The 24,448-nt window shown below is 43.6% G+C and overlaps 1 protein-coding gene across 1 annotated transcript; it reads left to right on the top strand.

Moving 5' to 3' along the window:
* Positions 1–1,931: 1,931 nt before the first annotated feature.
* Positions 1,932–23,997, top strand: LOC310771513 (P2X purinoceptor 4-like; the record flags this gene model as incomplete). Its single annotated transcript, XM_083664109.1, has 9 exons — positions 1,932–2,050; positions 3,718–3,865; positions 3,969–4,049; positions 4,615–4,678; positions 6,782–6,878; positions 9,850–9,930; positions 14,567–14,702; positions 21,097–21,233; positions 23,907–23,997. Coding segments are annotated over 9 exons (954 nt in total), but the record flags the coding sequence as incomplete, so codon positions are not given.
* Between the last annotated feature and the right edge of the window lie 451 nt (positions 23,998–24,448).

Here is a 24,448-nt window from a genome sequence, read left to right as displayed (position 1 = left end):
ACACTGCTCATTACAAACACATGATTTGTGAGTGAACAGTGCAGTGAGAGCGTGCTCTGTGTTGCTGAGCAGAGAGGGTGGAGAGAGCAGCTGTGGACTCTGGAGGCTGGACCTGCACCTGGGATCCACACAGGAAGGAGAGGAGAGAGAGCCGAGAGAGACTGACTCACAGAGTCCTCCAGTCCTCCAGAGCACTGATTCTCAAACTCTTTTGTATCAACGACCACTAATTTAGTCCACATTAGAACCATGGACTAACCTGACCAGAAGTGTCATGCCCATTGAAACTGAGGGGGCAATTAAAATAATCATAATAATAATAATGCTAAATTAATGGCGGTCATTAGTAGTAGAGCATCAATCCCCTTTTCAAACATGTGAAAATGAAATGCTGTTAATTATTATAGGGATAGTTTGCATAGCAAGTTAGTTGGCTACTTGTACCAGGCAGCTAGTTAGCATTGTAATGTTAACCATCCTTCAATCATGTTGTTTACATGTCCAGGTAGAGCTGTTATGCCAGTGAGATGTTAGTTTTTACCACCACTATCACAGCTTATACTGTAGTTAGCGAAACACTGAATTCCATTTGATGTCTCCAGGTCAGGATGCAGTTCTCTAAGATAATTAGCATTGTGGATATAGTCTTTTTATGTGAGTAACATTTTGGGTGAAGCAAGGTTTAACTAGGCCTATATTTCAAGAAAGGTGGCAGCAGTGTAGAAGATAGTGTGTAGAAGTAAGTGACTAAGCTAATAACCATAACAGCACAAATAATTGACACAAATCTCTAAATATACAGTATTTACCCTAAAGGCCTAAACAGACTCGTCCGTCCGCCTCGAATTGGAGCCGTCTCGCCGTCTGCCGGCGCCAGCGAGCCCTACATGCTAGGACGTCACTACACCCTCCCTCCTCCTGTGGGAGCTCCGTGGGAAAATGGCGGCGATTGAGTGTAAGGCAGTCTGAATGAAATTGAATGTAACGTTCCCAATTCTATGTATTAAATTCTAAAAAAACGACCCTCAACATTTGGGAAGGCTAAGCCACACAACTAGTTTGTTATAATCTAACGTCATGCTTTGAAGGCGACTTTACGACGATGAGCCAAGGCAACGGCCAATCACAACTCTCGTGCAGCTGACGTCACGCACGTATGGTCGCCGCTGAGTTACATTTTCGAGCAGCCCCCGTCAGCCGACGGCGCCCCCTCCCCGCATGACGGCGCTCCACCCGCCGTCATACGGGGAGGGCGGGGCGAGGCTCTGACGGACGAGTCTGTTTAGGCCTTAATGAGAAAAGGAGCAAATATTGATGGTTACAACTGAATAATGACATCACAACGGTCTAATCCTAATGTTAATTTAAAATGAGATATTCCTCAATCTGGCTTCAAACGGCCAACATTTTAGAAAAACAGACAGAAATGTGTTGCCCCGATCTCACACTCGCTTGCGTCACAGAAAATCCCGCCCCTAGCTGCCTCATAGGACACTGATTGGTGCAAACCACTGGTGGCTCGGATTCAAAGCAATAGAGCTCAACAGTCACGTGTGTCTGTGTTTGGGGGATTTTGGATTTGTAGTTTGACTTGTTAGTGTAACAAATAAGGCTTTGATATAATAACACGTTTCTGACAACCTAAGTTGTTTTTCATTTGATTTGTGTGGTGTATTTCTGGATCATAGTTGTTTTAACCTATGAAGGACCCTAACCCTAACACATTGTTCAAGCATTCATATGATGAGGAATATTGTGCAACATGTCTTTTATAGATTTCAGCTGTGATGAGGATGGAGAGAGCAGCTGTGGAGGGACTCAGGAGACTGGACCGGTACCCGGGATGCACACAGGAAAGAGAGGAGAGGAGAGCCCAGAGAGAGAGAGAAGCAGTCAGTCTAGTCCAGCACCAAGCCCACAGACAGACCAACATGTCCAGACTGCTCTCTGCTTTCTGCCTGTACGAGACCTACAAGCTGGTCCGGATCAGCAGTGTGCGGCTCGGCTCGCTCAAATGGATTCTGAACGGAGTCATCTTAATGTTCATCTGGTGAGTAACTTAGGGGAGACCGGGGGCAGTTGTAACATCTCAAATTGCACCGATCAGAAACAAGACAAAACCATGACACTGCATGTGCTCTGTGCTGGGGGGAAAGAAAAAAAACTTTTTTTATATTTTTATAATTATATGATTACTTATTATATTGTTTTAATTCAACTGGAATACATTATTCAATGATATTAGCCTACATAGTTTTACTATATCTATGTTCATGGGAGTTTATTGTGGTCCTTGGTTTTTATGTGTGAAGGTATTATGTGTGTTGATATATATTATGTATATATATATATATATATATATATATATATATATATATATATATATATATATACAGTATATATGTATGTATGTACAGTATGTACACACACACACACACACACACACACACACACACACACACACACATTTTCTTTCCCAATGCTCTGGTGGACCACCAGGCGGAGATTCTCAACTTGCGGCCTGTGGGCCAGATGCGGCCGGTGATAGGGTGCCGGGGAGCCATTTTCTTATTCACAATGAAAACTAACGTTAAATAAAGTTTGACTGAGCTCCAGCTAAATTCTCAAATATTGTCGCCTGCTCGCCGCTCAGGCACTTATGTACTTAACTAACTTAACTAATACAGTAACTGTCCTGTGTGCACAACATTGTCAGATTAAACTCTAGCTGGCACCCCCAAAAAACTACAATCCACTATAGAATTATTATTTTCTGTTTATTAACTGGCCCCTGGCCTCCTGTCATTTTGCAGAAGTAGCCCCCAAGCAAAGCAGTTGAGTATCCCTGTACTATGGTATCACTGTAGTATTCCTATACTATTCTTATAATATTATCGTGTGTCTACTGCTCAATACTGAATGTATAGTGACCCTTATGTTATGCTATTTTATTTTTATTCATTCATTCATTTTAATCTCCTGTAGTCAGTGTTGCCAACTCATTTCTAAGGAAATTAGCTATTCGCTGCTCAGAAAGTCACTAGAAGTCGCCAGATGACGTTAATTTGCATATCAATATAAAGGCTGCACTTGTTATGCACACTGTGTTGTAGCCGTTTTCAAGTTGGCAACATTGCCTGTGGTGTCACTATTTTATTCCTGTGCTGGTGTCAATAGTGACTTTAATAATCTTATATTATTTTTTAACCTCTTATAATCCTATAATATTCCCACAGGGACTTATAGTTTTGCATATGCGTGTGTATAGTTTACTTCTAAAATGTATTATAGGACTACTAGCCTATATGATTATTAACCTATTATTAATAATGCTCTTTTTTTATTAGGTAAGGCACGTTTATGTATAGCCTACAGCACATTTTGTACACAAAGCCAATTCAAAGTTCACAAGGATGGCATAAGACGTTAGCCAAAAATACAGGATGAGATTAAAAAAGATAAAGAGATAAAGAAAAATAGGACATCCATAAAAAGAGAATATGGATCAAGTTGTATAGATTTCTAATTTCCTTATTCAAATGTGAACCAACCTTTTTTCTCTGTTTCTTAGTTTTTTATCATTAATATTATTATTATTATTATTATTATGATTATCGTTGTTGTTGTTGTTGTTGTTGTTATTATCATCATCGCATTTTTTTTAATTATTATTTATTTATTTATTTATTTATTTATTTATTTATTTATTTATTTCAGCATCATGATGGTGTGGAACAGAAACTACCAGGAGTTTGACCGGGTGGTGAGTACAGTCACCACCAAGCTGAAGGGAGTTGCTCTGACCCGGCTACCCAGTGGGGAGGAGATGGTGTGGGATGTGGTGGACTACAGCGGGCCCTCACAGGTGGGTGCTGCTGCGGCCCCAGGGTGCTGCGTGTTTGTCAGGTATAGGAGGGTCACACATGGTCCTTCAGCTGAATTTGAAGATTGTTTTTCTTTTCTTTTAGGGCAAAAACTCCTTTTTTGTGATAACCAATGTCATTGAGACAAAGAACCAGAAGCAAGGAAAGTGTCCAGACAGTCCAGAGGTGCTTTTCTTTCTTTCTTTCTTTCTTTCTTTCTAAAATGTTTGTGTAGCAAAAACTGTAAGACCACCCACTACTCAGGCACATAAAACGCCCTCATTGACCTCAGGGTGGCGCTATAATAATCACGTTTAAGTGTATGCAATTATTATTATTGTTATTATTATTATTACTGCACGTTCACAGCAAGGTGAAACAAAGCTTCACTCGTGCGAGTTTGACCGCACGGATTATTCGCCAAAGTTTAAATATTTCAGATCGAGCAAATGGGCGACAAGGCAAATAATCGCACAAATTTGCGAATTTTGCATTGGTGTGAACGCAGAGTCAAGATGATTGCCGCTTGCGCCTACATTTATTATTATTATTATTATTTTTATTATTATTATTATTATTCGTGTAGTTGAGGTTGTCAGTTTCACATCTAGATCTAGATCCAGTAGATCTGTGACAGCTTATGAAGAATATAAAAAATATGATCTTACTTTGTAACGGTATACAATGATTCAGATCAACAGTTGAATTAAAAGCCTGTAAGTTTGCAATGTTTCTATTGCAGGATCATGCGTCCAGTAGACTGTGTCAGACTGACCAGGACTGTGAGAGAGGAGCCTCGGACCAGCACCGCCACGGTACGACCCACTATCCACTCTGTCCCTCTGCTGGTGGAAGGCCACAACTGGTGTAGCAGTTAGCACCTGTTAGCATCCATTAGCATCAGTTAGCACCTGTTAACCCCTGTTAGCACACATTAGCACCAGCAGTTTGGCTGAGCAGTGAGAGAGAGCCCAGACGACTCGGGTTCTGTCTGCAAACATCTGCATTGATGAAGTGTCTTTGAGCAAGATACTGACCTCTGACCTCAACAGGTTTGAGCCCGATAGTGTATATGGTTCTTGAAATTAAGACCAGCGAATCATGGAAAGAAAATTGAATTGCCAGGTCCCAGGAGGATATATAGCACTTTTCTTAACAAGATCACAAGGTGCTCTACTATAAATTTAGAGGAGAAAATAAAAACGATACAAATTTGGTGTGGATTAATATTTTAACTTCCAGGAACCCCAATGATCAATTGATTCATTATAACTACGCCCACATTATTTCAGATGAAAATGTCTCAAAGCCCTCACTGTACATTATGCCCCCTGGCAACCCCTGGTACCTTTATACACATGGTCTGGGAATTCTCAGCCGTTTCTTAATTTTGGAGAGAATGTTGCCAGGAAGATGTGCTGGGAGTCAACTGTTCCTTGTTTTGTTGTTGAATGAATTTACAGGGTTGAATTTGTCCTTGCGCTGAAGTAGAACATATGGCATGGGATGCATTTGTTGAAGCCATGCCTGGGGACCATGGACATCGCCATATTAGCTAGGTTTAGCCTAGGTAAACCCAGCCTCCACGTCACCTCCATGTACTATCAGTCACATAGAGTCTGGCGGATTAGGGGTTGAGACTGTTTTCAGGGGAAAGCAGAGGGGCAGGAGTACCTCCCTTGATAGACCACTCCATCAGCCAACCAGCTTAGCACACAGCACATGAGCAGTACAACAGATGAAGCCATCAAGGCGCGTCCTTTATTATTAGCAAGCCATCTAAGCTAAAAACATTCATAGCTAAGACAACATCTCGAAATACAAGTAGTTTGTATTTACCATTTGTGGGTGACGTCTACCTTTTCGATAACAATCCCCACTAGGTTTTCACGGTAGACATCCGATGCCAGGATATTTTGCCACTTTGCTTTCATCAAGGCCTCTGGACTCGCATACACAAGCTCACAGCGTCCATGTATTAAGTCCTCATCTTTCTCATTCTCCCCACCGATCTGCAACGCCTTGATTCCCAGATTAGAAGCCTCGTGTATCTGGTCCTCCATTAGCGCATTTAGCGGCGAGACAACAATACCAATAGAGTTCTTGGTGGGAAAAATCTTCTTCATCACCAACGGAGCCAGTTGATAAATCAAACTCTTCCCAAATACAGTCGGAAGAACGATGAACACACGTGGAGAAACTCCACTAGTGCACGCACTTGTTCTGGTTTAATTGCAGTGACTGAGTCTATTTCTGCTCTAACCGAACTTATAGCACTTTTCACTTTACTTTCCTCAAAGCGAACGCTCTTTGCCAGCATAGCCATAGCTAGCTCTGGGGTATGCTCCGGAGAGACTGAATGCTAATGCTACATCTGCCGCAGTCGTTACACGTCATTGACAAAGACGCACTCTCTGATTGGCAGATCAGAGCAGGAACTGATGGTGGCAGTACGCCGTCACTCATTGGCTGCGATTCTGCGATTGAAATCACTCTGAATAGACAAACTACCAGATGAAACTTACACTACAGACATATAGTCTGTGACGTCACGTTGAAGGCTGGGTTCACACAGGCTAAGCTAGGTTGTGTTTGTCTTCTTTTCTTTTTTTTGCTGTGTGGTGGAGACTGACCGTTTATTGATTCTGCCTGGGTCGATATGAAGGGCACATAGTGTGAGCTAATATCTTTGTGGGTTTGTGGGGGGAAGGGGGGCTCTGAGTGAATCTGGTTGTGTATGTGTATGTATAGTAGTTGTCTTTATCTAGATGTTTGTGGTTTTTTATCTTTCTTTCATGTAAAAAACACTTGAATCAATAAAAAAATAAAAACACAGCTAAATGACATGCTTGTTGGTTGGGGGTTGGTCACAGCCTTTCTAGCATCATGCAGACTCATGCTGTGTTCTCCTCATTCAGGTGTTCAGACCGGCTCCTGTGTGAAGTTTGATGAGATGAGAAAGAGCTGCCAGGTGTCTGCCTGGTGTCCCATCGAGGCCAAGACCAAACCGCCCAGGTAAACACCTCACAACACCAAACTGTCCAGGTAAAGACCACACAAGACCAAACTGTCCAGGTAAACAGCACCACACAAGACCAAACTGTCCAGGTAAACACCACACCAAACTGCCCAGGTAAAGACCACACAAGACCAAACTGCCCAGGTAAAGACCACACAAGACCAAACTGCCCAGGTAAACACCACACCAAACTGCCCAGGTAAAGACCACACAATACCAAACTGCCCAGGTAAAGACCACACAATACCAAACTGCCCAGGTAAAGACCACACAATACCAAACTGCCCAGGTAAACACCACACAAGACCAAACCATCCAGGTAAACACCACACAAGACCAAACCACCTAGGTAAACACCACACAAGACCAAACCGCCCAGTAAACACCACACAAGACCAAACCACCCAGTAAACACCACACAAGACCAAACCACCCAGGTAAACACCACACAAGACCAAACCACCCAGTAAACACCACACAAGACCAAACCACCCAGGTAAACACCACACAAGACCAAACCACCCAGTAAACACCACACAAGACCAAACTACCCAGTAAACACCACACAAGACCTAGACTCAGCCCTCAGTCTTAATCCGTTTCACTCCTGTAAGACTGAGAATATTACTATTTAAATCTTTGCATAACGTTAGGTGGCGCTGTTGGAAGCCTTGCATCGGAGAACCAATCATGAGTGTTGTGGGCGGGCTTGCTTTCTGGGCACAGTGACGCTCATGCAGAACCAGTGTCTCGCAAAACATCGCCGCGTTTGCGGAGAAACATATTAATCACTAGAAACAAACATAACCTGTTAATAGGACGTGTTTCATCCGGCCCCGGCGGCTAGAGGTCTTTTCGCCAGCGATAAGCCAGACTCCCGAGGCTAACGTTACAGAGCCTGCTGATGACTCACAGTAGCAAGCGGACCACTTCCGGGTAGGAAACATTATTGTAAAATAAACAACAGCTATAAATTTTGTTTGGAGCATATCAGCTTCATGCTCTGTGTTAGGACTATGATAAATGGCATTGCCGCTACCAAATAAAATTCTAATAACAAATGTAGGCGTGTCTGCTGCCGGCCGTTCTCGCCGGGCTCGGACAGACAGTTTCTGACAGTGAAATTCCCAGACGTTTGGTGGCGCAGCTCACCAAACGTCTGGGAGCCGAGACTACACAAGACCAAACCACCCAGGTAAACACCACACAAGACCAAACCACCCAGTAAACACCACACAAGACCAAACTACCCAGTAAACACCACACAAGACCAAACCACCCAGGTAAACACCACACAAGACCAAACCACCCAGGTAAACACCACACAAGACCAAACCACCCAGGTAAACACCACACAAGACCAAACCACCCAGTAAACACCACACAAGACCAAACCACCCAGTAAACACCACACAAGACCAAACGGTTCTCAAGATACGCGAAGGACAGAGAGACAGACAGACACTGCTGGCATTATAGTGTACTGTAGATAGGATGGGGCAGTTCAGTGGTGGAATTCATCCACAAAAGCACAAATGACTTCTTCCTCTACAAAGTTAACCAGCAGTTATTTTGTCCGAACTGGAGCAAATCACATTTTGGGTGAAAGGAAAGCTTCAAATCACAGCAAAATATTTTCAGTGTTAATTAATTAACACGTTCACTGCCGTTGACGAGATATCTCGTCTTAAAAAAAAAAACGGTTGACTGCCGTTGACGAGATATCTCGTATTAAAAAAAAAATAATTTTTTTTGACGGTGGGACGTCGATCAACCCCTTTTACATCTCATATTAAAATATGGGAGGTATTGAATGTGTATAATCTATTTTACCGACCCACTAAGTGGCGACAGTGCTCTCCAGACGAGGGAAAGCCAAGCAAAAACAGCCGCGTGAGGAAGCCATTCTCATAAAAATGGATTGGCGAAAACGCTTTCGCTTTCGCGCAGGGAGCTGGCGGTGGGGGGTTGCAAATTTGCATAATAGATTACGGGTGGAACACACTTTGAAACACGCAGCATAAATAAGACCAGAATCGCAAAAGCTTCATCAAAGCTCTCAACCGAAACCCCAAGAAACGAGCGAGCCCATCCAGACTCGCCCAAAGAGCGGCCGCCAGCAGACAGGCAGCAGCAGCAGCAGCAACTCGCTTGTGACACGCCTGCTGCAGAGCCAGGGAGGCAGGAGGAGAACACACATGGAGGGAGGAGTTTGAAGGAGAGGGGGGTTTCCTGCTGTTATGGAGGAAATTACTGTTTTAAACTATTGTTTAGATGTCTGACGTCTTACTGATGCCAAAAATTAATGGTTAAAGTGACTGTTCTATCGAATTTCACAAAAAGGCATTTTTCTCAGCTTAAATTTTCAGACGCCGAAACCATGCTGTATTCAAGTGCTAATGCCTACATAACTACTAACTCTACAAACTAACTCTTTTAGACAGAGAAAGCACACATTCTATTAGTTCTTTTGAGATATTTTGTGTTCACAAAATCTTAGCAGAAAATAATCCTCGGCTGTTGAAAGATGAGCCAGAATCCTCAAAAAAAAAACTTGGCAGAAGCTACCTACAGTAAAAAAAAAACGGCTGGCAGTGAATGTGTTAATTAATTAATTAATTAATTAATTAATTAATTAATTAATTAATCTATCTGTCTGTCTGTTTATTTATTTATTTATTTACAGTGTAAAACTCCCACCCATCATAGTTAATTTAAACACTTTTTGCTTTTGAAACATAACTTTCTCTATGAAGGATTTTCCATACATCACTCCTATTCACCATTAAAGATGAATAAATAGCCCATAGCTTCTCAGTGACAGAGAAAAGGTGTGTGACACTCAGCCTTCTAGCAGACATTGCCTCTCCAGACTGAGAGATAAGAGTCCAGTCTTGGTTGCTGTGTGTTATTTTGAAGCCATGCCTCCACTGTGCAGTGAGATGAGTCTGTATGTATGTCCTGCAGGCCCCCTCTGCTGGCAGCAGCTGAGAACTTCACTGTCCTCATCAAGAACAACATCAGATTCCCTGCGTTTAACTTCATCCGGTGAGTCTGCTTTCCCCCTCTTCACTTGACAACTGCAGTGTGAGGCTGTAAATCATACCTAGTTTGTTACAACCCTTTACAGTCATGATGAAATGACTGAATTCTGCCACTGGGGGGGGGGGGGGGGTATGCGCCAAGTAGAATGTTTTCATATACTTACCTGTAGTCAATCTTTTAAATTAACAGAGACCCTCTCACATTTTAAGCAAAAAAAGGGTCTTAAAGTCTGTTCTTTCAGAAACACTTGCCTTTTTCACTATTGTATGTTCAAATTAGAGAGACACGAAGAGTGCGGGCGGCTTTAGCTCAGGAGGTAGAGCGGGTCGGCCAATGATGCAAGGGTTGGCGGTTCGATCCCCGCTCCCTCCCAGCTGCCGTCGCTGTGTCCTTGGGCAAGACACTTAACCCTCCTTGCTCCCGATGGTGTGTAGGCACCCTGCATGGCAGCCTGCCGCCATCGGTGTATGAATGGGTGAATGTAGACTATCTACTGATTGTAAAGCGCTTAAGCGCTATATAAATGCAGGCCATTTACCATTTACCAGTGCATGAACTGCTTAACTCATTGAGTGCCAGCCACTTTTGGAGAACGGACGCTCCCAGTGCCAGAGTTTCAGAGCTTTTTTCAGTGATTTCTCGAGGCCCACAGAATATTGTGTGATATTACTATGTAAACACTGAACACGCAAAAAGAACGATGAGACTCTTTTCTATCATCAGCAAAAACAGGTTTATTGATATCATTTTCCGTTCTTTAGTTATCAGCCGGAGAAGATAGCTTGATTTAACCAAAAAGAGCAGTTTTTTTCTAGAAGCTGAGATAATGGCCCTTTTGTGAAATTAAACATTTCAAACACATCACTGACTCTGAAGCTAATTTTCTGATGTAGTCACACCTCAAAAATAATTTCCTTCAATAAAACAGTGAAGGCCAGGGAATTTTGTTTGGCAGAATAATATTTTTAGCTGCAACCAACCTGCTGGTTGCAGCTTCTTGCTGGTCTTGATTTGCTGCTGGTGGGCATCGGATATTCTGGCTTGCGTTTGCCAATCCTGTCCTGCTGTCTGGGTCTGTCTGGGTGTTGTGTGCTGCTCTGCGTGCCCCCCCCCCCCCCCTCCCACCCCTCAACTGCACACTCCTCCTCCGGGAGTGTCTCTGGTGGCTCTCTGCTGAGTTTGCTGTGCACAGTGAAGGGTGCGCGACATCCAGCTTTTTTACAGCGTTCCGCGTGTGTTTGCTCCTATGCTTCCAGTTGAGAATAATAACAACTCCACGGCTGATCATGCGGATGGGCTGTTGCAGCGGACACGGAGGAGCTCAATTGTGGGAGCAGATTGGCTGCTGCAGGCACATCTAACGTTAAAACGCTTCATGCATATCGATGCATACGGATGCGATGCGATTTCCGTTTCCCCAACGACTTATTCTCTGTTTTTCTCTGCCTTTCTGTTAACCTGGAGAGCACTGTCGCCACCTAAGGGTTCTGTAAAATAGGTTATAGACCTCCAATAGCTACAATAGTTGTACAGGAGATGCGGAAGGCTTTGATCGACGTCCCACCGTCAAAAAACGCATTGGACGTCGAAAGACGTCCTTGGCACTCTACGTCACTATTTAATTGGACGTCGAAAGACGTCCATGGCACTCAATGAGTTAACATGTTCAAATGGCACCGCAACTCTGCAACATGAAAGAAATACGGCTTTCATCAAAGAGAAATGAACGTGTTGCTCACCTGGTGAAGCTATTGCAGTCCGGCCCAGGTGTAGGGTTGAGACGCTCTTCCTCGGGACAGCTCAAGCGGTTGATGATGAGTGGAGATCGGCAACTCCACTTCTGATCATTAGACGCGTTACAGAACTCAAAACACTAACGTGACATTAAAAGAACACAAATCGGAATATATTTATCATTTTCTGTTCAGAAAAAAATATATTTAGATTAGATTAGATTAGATTCTTTAACTCATTGAGTGCCAGCCACTTTTGGAGAACGGACGCTCCCAGTGCCAGAGTTTTCAGAGCGTTTTCAGTGATTTCTCGAGGCCCACAGAATATTGTGTGATATTACTATGTAAACACCGAACACGCAAAAAGAACAAGGAGACTCTATTGTATCATCAGCAAAAAAAAGTTTATTGATACCATTTTCCGTTCTTTAGTTATGAGCCGGAGAAGATAGGTTGTTTTCAGCGTTTTCAGGCATTTAAAATTATAAGCTGAGATATTCAGCCTTTTGTGAAATGCAGCATTTCAAGCACATTCACTGACTCTAGATACGGTAATATTTTCTGATGTAGTGATGTGGTGTAGTTGTGTCCTGCCCTGCGTGCCCCCCCCCCCCCCCCCCCCCCCCCCTCAGCTGAAAACTCCTCCCCACACTAGTAACACACAGCCTCGCACCAAGCGTCTAGGAAGCCTGGGAAGCGCCGCCTCCCAGGCAGCGCAACATGGAGAAGCCACACGCGGACTGCAGTGAAAGGTTTGGCTTTTCAGTGTCGCGCTGCTGCTTTTCTAGCGGCTAATCATGTGGAGAAACTATGCTCAGACAGACAGAGGCAGAAGGACTCAGTTGTGTGCGCGGATTGACTGTGTTCGCACGCACCGTCAGTTGCAGCCAGAACAATCTACATGGCTCTGGACTGCAGCATGAGCGGGTTCTCTTTCATCAAGGCTATTTCAGGCTGTGTATTCCTGACATTTCTGTAATCTGGAGAGCACTGTCGCCACCTAAGGGTTCTGTAAAATAGGTTATAGACCTCCAATAGCTACTATAGTTGTACAGGAGCTGCGGAAGGCTTTGATCGACGTCCCACCGTCAAAAAACGCATTGGACGTCGAAGGACGTCCGTGGCACTCTACGTCACTATTTAATTGGACGTCGAAGGACGTCCATGGCACTCAATGAGTTAATGACCACACAGCCAGGCTGGTGGAATTTGTTTTCAGTACAGTTCATACATAAGCCAGGTCCAACATTGAACATCATAAGCAACAGATAAATACAGAAAAAACACAATAACAGTACATATTATAGTCATAGCAGCAGAGATATGGGGGATTGTTATAAAGCAGTGATACTCAACTTGCGGCCCGCGGGCGCCCCGGCCCCTGTGTGGCCCGCGATGGAATTGCATTTTTTTTGTTTTTTTTTTGTTTTAAGTGTCCAAATGTTGATGTCATTCTGGCCAATGCTCCACTTCTGTTATGGCATTTCAGTCTGGAATATGGAATATCTTTCAATAATCTATGATTTAGCTGCTAAATCTGCCGTCTGCTCACTACCCAGGCACTTATGTATGTACTTAACCTAACTAACATAACCTAACTAACTATCCGGTGTGCACAACATTGTCAGCCTAAACTCCGGCTGACAGTTGTCATTGTGGCGTTGTGGCCGCTGGTAGATGTGTTCCATAACACACAGTATGCAGGCTATTCTGTTACACACTGAATGACTGTTACACACTGTTAATGAGTTAATTGTAGCAATATACAAGTTCATATTCTCGGTTTGTTGTAGCGTACGAATCGGGGCTATAACAGACACCAAAGCGGCTGGATCAGGTGAGCTGGCGCTGCGCAATTACGCACAGGTCGAGGCTACGGCTTCAATGCTCAAAGTTAAAATCATCAAAGTTGCCAATTCAATTGATTTGGACTGCCACAGCTCATCCAACGGGCGTTTCTGCACTCCTCCAGTTTTCCCATGACATTATTCAGGTGTTTGTTGCTTTTCTTCCTTGGAATTCTAAGAGAAGTTCAGTCATCAACTAAGCCTTATTTCCCTATTGAGTGACGAGCTGCGAGCATTAGACCTCATTGGCGCCTGGCCAATCCCAGCGCTTGACTGCTGCGTAGGCGGGCACAGGGCGTGGTTTTGCCGGAACTGCGGTGGGTTCCATAATAATGCTTTGTTCCTCTGTCCACCCGGACCACTGTGACTACCCAGTGCCTGGCTTATTTCAATATCACGTGACAAGAATAGGCAAACAGGAGGTACGGTGGTGCAGTGGTAAGCACTATCGCCTCACAGCTTGAAGGTCGTGGGTTCGATTCCCACCTGGGGACGAGGTGAACGCTGAAGGAATGCGTGCCCGTCCGCATGTCCTCGAGTGCCCACCGCCCGGGTGGGGTCGGCAAAAGGACCTTTCTGTGTGGAGTTTGCATGTCTCCCCCGTGCCTCCCGGGGGTTTCCTTCATATAGGAACCCCCTTCACAAAAACATGCAATATCCTGGTTGCTAGTGTGGTTCCTCCTCTGGTCGTTAAGGGCGCCTGTTCAGAGGGAGGGGAACTGGTTGGAATAGCGTGAACCTCCCACGTGCTATGTCCTACCGGTGAAGCTTCCTCTGTCAGGTGAAAAGAAGCGGCTGACTGACTGCCATGTCTCGGAGGAAGCATGGAGCCAGTCTCGGCTCTCCCCAGATCGGCAGAGGATGGAGTAGCAACCAGGATTGAGAAATCAAATGAGCACTAATGGGGGATAAGATGGAATAAAAAAATCGGGGGGTGGGGGGGGGGGGGGGGGGGGGGGGAAAGAAAAAAAAAAAAAGAATAGGCAAACAAAACAACAACAACAATGTTAGCATCAAGGTTTTGTCCTGTGGATCAACTGTGAGTGTTGCGTGTTGCAGGAGGAACATCTTGCCGGATATGAACGATGCGTACCTGAGGAGCTGCCAGAGGAGCAACGACTCGCTGTGTCCCATCTTCAGACTGGGAGACATGGTGCACGAGGCCCAGGAGGACTTCTCTGAGATGGCAGTAGAGGTGAGCTTACCTGGTTTAACTGAGGTCTAAGCCAGGGGTTTTCAAAGTCTGAGACTGTGGGCCTCCCCCAAGACAAAGCTTGGAAAAAGGAGCCCCCCTCACTCAATTCCTGGATGCTATGGGATCATGATTATGTTATTTGATCCACTCAACAATCAAACCAAGATAGCCTGATATTGCTGTTTGACATACTTCAGATGACACCAAAAGGTTCTGTAGGCATTTCTTTGTTTCTGACACTGGGAAAGTGGGAAAAACTGTCAAATTCCCCCAAACTGCTATCTCTTCAACCAAATCATACACATGTAGACTATTCTATGAGATCTTCTTTTAGTCACCTGTCTACCTGGTCTGGTGCATGATGTTGATAAGGGGACACACATGTAGACTATTCTATGAGATCTTCTTTTAGTCACCTGTCTAGCTGGTGCATGATGTTGATAAGGGGACACACATGTAGACTATTCTATGAGATGTTCTTTTAGTCACCTGTCTAGCTGGTGCATGATGTTGATAAGGGGACACACATGTAGACTATTCTATCAGATGTCCTTTTAGTCACCTGTCTACCTGGTGCATGATGTTGATAAGGGGACACACATGTAGACTATTCTATGAGATGTTATTTTAGTCACCTGTCTACAGGGCCCGAAATTAGAGCCCGCCACCCGCCAATGGCGGGCATATTTTAGCTTTGGCGTGTTAGGTTTGGCGTCTCTCCGCCACGTGGCGGGTCGCAAAATAGTCGTCATGTAATATTAAAACTGTGTGTAGCCGCCTGTGTCCACCAAGCGTCTTTTTCCGACTGTTAAATGCTGGGAGTGCGCTGCGGAGCACTGATCCCAGCCACAATATACAAGGAAGCAGTCTGAAATTAACGTTAGTTCAGTGCAGTAGTATACTGTAACACGAGTGCTTCCTGAGGCTGTTCCATTCTGGCTCTCCCGTAAAAGCTACCAAACGTGCCTCTGGAATGAAATGCAGTCTCAATTTAGCGGAGGTAAATTGACAGCCGAACGTCGGGCGAATCAATCAATCAATGAATCAATCGCTCGCACTTGTTGCCGACACTACTCGTATGATACAGTATATATGAGGAGATAATAGTTATCATGTGTGTTTTGGTGCGCAGCTGGCTAATAGGCTACCAAACATGACTGGAGTGGAATGGAATGCAGTCGTCAATTTAGCGGAGGTAAAACGCATCTTTTAACCTCTGCTAAATTGACAGCCTACATCGGGCGAATTAATCAATGAATCAATCGCTCGCACTTGTTGCCGACACCACTCGTATGATACAGTATATATGAGGAGATAATAGTTATGTGTGTTTTGGTGCGCAGCTGGCTAATACGAGTGCTTTGTGAGGCTGTTTCATTCTGGCTCTGCCTTATATAGGCTACCAAACATGACTGGAGTGGAATGGAATGCAGTCGTCACTTTAGCGGGGGTAAAACGCGTCTTTTAACCTCTGTCAGCCTACATCTGGCGAATTAATCAATGAATCAATCGCTCGCGCTTGTTGCCGAGCTATGATGAGGAGATGAATCAAAATGCTTACCCACCAATAAAGCCGAAGCGGAGTGGAGAACGAGTGCAGGAGAGCTAACGCAGGTGCCAGGTGTGAGTGGGAGAGAAAGGTGTGTAGCCCAAGTTGTGCGCTGTGCACTGAGACTGTCGCAGTTATTACTTTTAGCTGCGTTGTTTTTTTTACAACAATTTAAGCTCAAGATTGACTTGACATGTATTGATTAATCAATCATCAATCAATATATTAAAATAATTTGCTTCAAATTTTACTCTGGCCTCTTATTTAAGTGTGTATTCTTCAACGTAATACCTTATCTACTTGAAATGTACTGAAAAAAATTGATATATATGGATATATGTGACACAAAAATGTGTTTTTTTTTTGGCCGGTAAGAAATATGCTTGGCGGGTAGATGTTTTCCATCTACCCGCCACTGGCCGGTGGGTCAAAAAGTTAATTTCGGGCCCTGCCTGTCTAGCTGGTGCATGATGTTGATAAGGGGACACACATGTAGACTATTCTATGAGATGTTATTTTAGTCACCTGTCTACCTGGTGCATGATGTTGATAAGGGGACACACATGTAGACTATTCTATGAGATGTTATTTTAGTCACCTGTCTACCTGGTGCATGATGTTGATAAGGGGACACACATGTAGACTATTCTATGAGATGTTCTTTTAGTCACCTGTCTAGCTGGTGCATGATGTTGATAAGGGGACTAGGGCTGTGAATCTTCACTGGCCTCACGATTCGATTAGATTACGATTCATCTGTCAACAATTCGATTCGATTAAACGATGCATCGCGATGCATCTTAAATCGATGCATCACTTTTTCCGCAATACATGATTTATTTTTTCTCACTTTCTTTTTTCTCACTGTGTGGCTACTTTTAAAATAAAAGTGCATTTGGAATTGCATTGTATTATGATCCATAATTAAAATAAACAACTGCATGTACTTACATTCTATTTTATTTGATTATAATTTTTTTTTTTTTTTTTTTTTTTTTTTTTTTATAATCGATTTTTGATATTTGTTAATCGATGCAGAATCGTGCACGTCCGCATCGCGATGCATCTTATAATCGATTATTTTTGACACCCCTAAAGGGGACACACATGTAGACTATTCTATGAGATGTTCTTTTAGTCACCTGTCTAGCTGGTGCATGATGTTGATAAGGGGACACACATGTAGACTATTCTATGAGATGTTCTTTTAGTCACCTGTCTAGCTGGTGCATGATGTTGATAAGGGGACACACATGTAGACTATTCTATGAGATGTTCTTTTAGTCACCTGTCTAGCTGGTGCATGATGTTGATAAGGGGACACACATGTAGACTATTCTATGAGATGTTCTTTTAGTCACCTGTCTACCTGGTGCATGATGTTGATAAGGGGACACACATGTAGACTATTCTATGATATATTCTTTTAGTCACCTGTCTAGCTGGTGCAGGATGTTGATAAGGGGACACACATGTAGACTATTCTATGATATATTCTTTTAGTCACCTGTCTAGCTGGTGCATGATGTTGATAAGGGGACACACATGTAGACTATTCTATGAGATGTTCTTTTAGTCACCTGTCTAGCTGGTGCATGATGTTGATAAGGGGACACACATGTAGACTATTCTATGAGTTGTTCTTTTAGTCACCTGTCTAGCTGGTGCATAATGTTAATAAGGAGACACACATCAGGCACACGGTCAGAGGGTCATGAAGCAGATCTACGTCTTAATTTACAATGAAGTCTAGCTGGTGAGAAACACAGTGACAAAGTGACACAGTGACAAAGTGACACAGTGACACAGTGACAAAGTGACAAAGTGACAAAGTGACACAGTGACACAGTAACACAGTGACACAGTGACACAGTGACAAAGTGACACAGTGACAAAGTGACACAGTGACACAGTAACACAGTGACACAGTGACACAGTGACAAAGTGACACAGTGACACAGTAACACAGTGACACAGTGACAAAGTGACACAGTGACACAGTGACAAAGTGACACAGTGACAAAGTGACACAGTGACAAAGGAGACATTTCTCTCTGTCCCAAACAGCATGTGATGATAATAAGCACAATGGCTGCACAACATGAGGATACAGGCTAGATATGAAATAAGCTATATGCACACTGCACTCTAAAAGATTAGTCTAGATGTATAAAGATAAGTATAATGTTAGTTATACAACAGGTAGTTCCGGCCGAGCAATTTGATTGGACAAGAGGGATCCTACCAGTGCCGATATTTCACGACAACGCACTGGCGCTTCACTGTGTGCAGATCACTCCACTTCAAAGCTGCTCTAATCAACAAAACGCTTCACAGCTGTAGAGTAGACAGTAGTAAAGTAGACAGCCTGCAGTTAATTAGGCTGATTGGGCTACATTTTCGGCAAAGCAGAAAGCTGAGGGGACTATTTTTGTTGGCGGAGGAATAAATAGAGAAATCATATATTTTCTCAGCTTTTTGTCATTTTTTATCAGCTTTGTTTAAAGGTCCTATTCCGTGCAAAAGCTGTTTTTACTTGTAAATGCATATATACTGCTGTCATCCCTCCCTGTAATGAGTGGTCACAAGCTCAGAACTGCCACAGTTGGATTTGTCCCTATCCAGCTTCCCCCTGCAGCCTCCTTCAAGCCACGCCCCCTAACGCTCTGTTCCCCACACGGGGAATCGGGACGTCACGATGGTCCTCAAGCATACTGCGCGCGTCTCTCTCACACAAGCTACCTGCACCATTTTGTCTGTAGCCACAAAATTAACACTTCTAGCTGGAGCGACGCCAACTGTACATGATCCAGCAACTGCGGAGGTGCATTCGGTAAGTCTAAGCATTTTGAGATGTCCTCTTTAGCGTAGCGTTGCTAACGTTAGTTGTCGACACAACCTAGCGTGCTGGTCCACAGACGCTAATCTGATTGGCCGCTGGGAGCCTGGGGCGGGCTCTCCCTCAGCGGCCAATGGGAACTGTTAGTTCTGAATATATTATAGAAACAGACCATTCTTGGGACGCAACGAGATGAGGAAGGGACAACTCCGTCACAACAAACGGGGTTGCTATATTTTCGACAAATTAATCCAGAATCATGTTTTATGGACCAGAGACGCACGTTTTTAAGAGGTTACAGCTGCACGAATTGGGACCTTTAATATAACTGTTGTATAAAAGCAATATCACACTCAAGGTCGTGCTGTTGTTGTCTAATATCGTCACTGCTGTGATTATCTTCGATTATCTATGACCGAATCACAGCAGTATTAGCCAACAACAGCACTCCCTCTCGTGTGATATTGCTTAAATGATGTCATCATTCCTACTGCGACAGTGATGTCATATTTCGGATGTTCCCTCTGTGATGATGCCAATGCCAATTGTCGACAACTTCGTGATTACATCACTACATGACTTCACAGTGGCGATGTCATAAATCATCGATGAAGTCATACAGTTCTACAAGGCTCTGCTTGGTGGCCAGGTCACTACTAGTGATGTCATATTTCACTAATGGTGGCATAACACAATGTGATGTCATATTCGGGACCTATCGTGCATTCCTTTATCGCAAAATAACTGGGATGTGGAGGGTAAATGACATCACATCCGTTTTGTTAGCATTCCATTTGCAGAAAACTTGAGCTGGGAAGTTCACTGTTCATTGGTCAGATCCAGTCGCTAGCCAGGCTAGCCATTGTTAGCAATAACAATTGACAACATGGCATTTTGCGGCATTTTGAGCAAACACTGCAGCCTCATGTCCACACAGATAGGCAGTGCTGTGTGTACAGCTGATTTAATGAGACACAAACAAAACAGAAGTGCTAAACAATATTACTACTAGGGGTGTTGGAAAAAATTGATTGACCTAAGTATCGCGATTTTTAATGTCACGATTTTTTGAATCGATATTTTATTCTAGAATCGATAATCGTTTTTTTTTTTTTTTTTTTTTTTTTTTGGGTGACCGCAGTCAGGCCACTCACTGAACAGCAGGCCAGGCGCCGCCTACTGGTTTACTAGTGGTTTTACTACTTTATTAGTTAGTCTGAAGTAATAATTACACTTCAGGGTTAAAGTGGGTACATCTCATTGTAAAATTGGACTTCAAACGGCCCAAATCTGGCTTCAAACGGCCCAAATTGGGCTTCAAACGGCCCAAATTTCACGCGCGTCGGCCCATATCGGCCTGGCCTGCTTGCTTGGTATCTAATGCCCGGCCTGAATTATGATCCCAATCCGCCCCTGTTTTTAACTATATCGCCCAGCCCTACTCATGATATAATATACAGTCTCTAGTGTATGATTCAACTTTTCCCATGTTCTAATCTAGTGTAAAAAATCAAACAAACTGAAAAGAGAAAAGAAACAAAAATCGCAATAAATCGTAATATCGAATCGCAATAATCGTAGAATCGCAATACTTAAGAATCGCAATATAAATCGAATCGGCACCCAAGAATCGTGATAGTATCGAATCGGGAGATAAGTGAATCGCCACAGCCCTAATTACTACGATTACTACTAGTGTTGTTGCGCGGCACAGCCATCTTGGATTTTTGAGGTTGGGGCTGCTGAGGCTCCTACGAGTTTGGAATGGGAAATACCAGCTCTGATGACGTCACCGCCCAGCTCACGACCTTTGAACTGTAAGATTACCAGTCCCCAGTTATAAAGGAATGCACGACTATACTATAAGAGTTGGTTCTGCTAGCCCTTTCACTCAGCCATTCACTGAGCCTCCCCTGAAACTGCTTGGAGCCCCCTGGACACAGGCTGGTATTTCCTGAATAGCCCCTGGGGTTTGTGGGTAAACCTTTCTGCCCTCTCGGCCACAGGGGGGCGTCATCGGCATCCTGATCAAGTGGGACTGCAACCTGGACCACTTCTCCCACCGCTGCCTGCCCACGTACTCCTTCAGACGGCTGGACGAGAAGGACGGTAACAAGACCCTCCACCCCGGCCTCAACTTCAGGTCAGACACTGATGTATCTGTCTACTTATTCTGTACTGTATGTGCTACCAGTGTTTACCTGCTGTGTCTGTCTACTTATTCTGTATGTGCTACCAGTGTTTACCTGCTGTATCTGTCTACTTATTCTGTATGTGCGACCAGTGTTTACCTGCTGTATCTGTCTACTTATTCTGTATGTGCTACCAGTGTTTACCTGCTGTATCTGTCTACTTATTCTGTATGTGCTACCAGTGTTTACCTGCTGTATCTGTCTACTTATTCTGTATGTGCTACCAGTGTTTACCTGCTGTATCTGTCTACTTATTCTGTATGTGCTACCAGTGTTTACCTGCTGTGTCTGTCTACTTATTCTGTATGTGCTACCAGTGTTTACCTGCTGTATCTGTCTACTTATTCTGTATGTGCTACCAGTGTTTACCTGCTGTGTCTGTCTACTTATTCTGTATGTGCTACCAGTGTTTACCTGCTGTATCTGTCTGCTTATTCTGTATGTGCTACCAGTGTTTACCTGCTGTATCTGTCTACTTATTCTGTATGTGCTACCAGTGTTTACCTGCTGTATCTGTCTACTTATTCTGTATGTGCTACCAGTGTTTACCTGCTGTATCTGTCTACTTATTCTGTATGTGCTACCAGTGTTTAGCTGCTTGTTTATGCATTCTTTGGAAGGGAAGTCAGGCTCTGGGGTCAAAGGTCATGTCCACTATGTTGGCATACCAGCTGTGTAACCCTGCCTCTGCTTATTGTAAAGTCACTGCTGCCCTCTAGTGGACAGTGGTGGATGAAGTAGTAGTAGTAGTAGTAGTAGTAGTAGTATTTATTTGTCCTTTCGGAAAGTTGTCCTGCATCTGTAGCAGTCAGACAAAACACAGCACAAGACAAGACAATACAGTACAAACAAGATACAATACAATACAGTACAACACAATGCCACGACAATACATCAAACAATAACAACGGATATGATCACAAAGTGCTTCACACCAACCCCACCCCAGTGGAAAAAAAAGTAAATAAATAAATTACAAGAGCTCTGGTCATGTGTTCAGAGCTTATTAAGCAGACCAATGCTGGACGGTATGAAAGATCTCTGGGCACGGGAGGTCCGCAAAGGCGGTACCCTGTACCTCCGTCCCAATGGCGACAGTTTATATTCAGCGCTGAGAGGGTGTGATGTGTCACTAAGGATTGCCCTCCCCATCCTGATTATACGAGACTCACAGAGCCGCGTCATGCTAAGTTGTTGTTGGCCTACAATCTTGCTAGACATATTAACAATCTTATTTAGTTTGTTCTTGTTAGCGATTGACAATGAGAAAAACCAAGCAATAAAACAAAAACTAAGGATACTCTCTATAAATGAGCGATAGAAAAGAATCATTATATCTTTGTCCACTCCAAACTGTCGAAGCTTCCGTAGGAAGTAGAGTCGTTGTAATCCCTTCCTGTAGATGACACCTGTGTTTGAATCCCATGTCAATTTTCTATCGATTACTGTCCCCAGATATTTATATTCATCTACGACTTCAATATGGTCACCACCAATGACTGTCTGTTGATGTGTCCCTCCTTTTGTTCTGAAATCAAAAATAATTTCCTTCGTTTTTTGGGTGTTTAACTGTAGGAAACTAGCATGACACCAATTTACAAACTCATCCACACATTTACGGTATTTCATTTCATCATTATTCGTGATCAGACCAACAATCACTGTATCGTCAGCAAATTTAACATTGAAAACATCAGTTGAGTTGAGGTTACATATGTTAGTGTAAAGAATATGTTAGTGTAAAGAATAAAAAGCACTGCTGAGATGACACTCCCTTGTGGGGCCCCAGTGTTGGTGATGATAGGGGAGGACACTGCAGCATTTACTCTAACAGACTGTGATCTATCAGTCAAAAAAGACTCAACCCATTTGATAATGTGGCTGTTTACCCCTAGCTGTGACAGCCTTTCCATTAAAATATGCAGTCTTATAGTATTAAACGCCGACGAAAAGTCCAAAAACATGGCACGAGCGTAACATTTTGGTTGATCAAGATGAGAGTGGATTCTGTGTAAAACATACAGGAGAGCATCTTCTGTGCTCCTGCCTCTAGTGTGTATGCAGTGTAGCAAATTGCAGTGGGTCAAGTTCAGCCTGCACCTCACTGAGGACATGATTCAATATTATTCTCTCAAGGCTCTTCGCTGTGATAGATGTTAAGGCAACTGGACGATAATCATTTAAAACCTGTGGTTTTGACGTTTTCGGGACGGGCACTATAAGTGAGGATTTCCAGGCTCTGGGAACACAGGACGTTTCAAGTGAAATATTAAACAAATTACAGTAAACAAGAGAAAGCTCTTCTCTACACTCCTTCAGTATCCTACCAGCTAATCTGTCAGGACCAGCTGATTTTCTTATGTTAATCCTTTTGAAAGCTCGACGGACTTCTTGTTCTGTTATGATGAAGTACCTGAAAGCCACACTTGAGTAAAAGTACATTACCAGAAAATGACTTTGGTAGAAGTTAGTCACCTATTACAATATTACTTAAGTAACAGTCTTAAAGTATCTGATATTTAGGGTACTGGTAAGTATCAAAAGTAATTTTCTGAAATTAAATGTACTCAAGTATTGAAAGTAAAAGTACAGGTTATGATCATATCTAACTCTCTTATGATCAGGTTTGCAAAGTACAACACAGTGAACGGATCTGAGGAGCGAACGCTGTACAAAGCTTTTGGGATCCGCTTTGACGTCATGGTGTACGGAAAGGTGGGTCCATTTAAAATGTTGATTAGATTTGTATTTGTTCTTAGACTCTCTCTCTCTCTCACTCTCTCTCTCTCTGTCTCTCTCTCTCTCCCTCTCTCTCTCTCTGTCTCTCTCTCTCTCCCCTCTCTCTCTCTCTCTGTCTCTCTCTCTCTCTCTCCCTCTCTCTCTCTCTCTCTGTCTCTCTCTCTCTCCCTCTCTCTCTCTCTCCCTCTCCCTCTCTCTCTCTCTGTCTCTCTCTCTCTCCCTCTCTCTCTCTCTCTCTCTCTCTCTCTCTGTCTCTCTCTCCCTCTCTCTCTCTCTCTCCCTCTCTCTCCTCTCTCTCTCTCTCTCTCTCTTCCCTCTCTCTCTCTCTCTCTCCCTCTCTCTCTCTCTCTCTCTCTCTGTCTCTCTCTCTCTCCCTCTCTCTCTCTCTCTCTCTCTCTGTCTCTCTCTCCCTCTCTCTCTCTCTCTC

This window comes from Poromitra crassiceps (assembly GCF_964638095.1).
Source record: "Poromitra crassiceps genome assembly, contig: HAP1_SCAFFOLD_725, whole genome shotgun sequence".
NCBI classification, from domain to species: domain Eukaryota; kingdom Metazoa; phylum Chordata; class Actinopteri; order Beryciformes; family Melamphaidae; genus Poromitra; species Poromitra crassiceps.
Note: the sequence above shows the minus strand (reverse complement) of the source record. Positions and strands in the feature narration are given on the sequence as shown.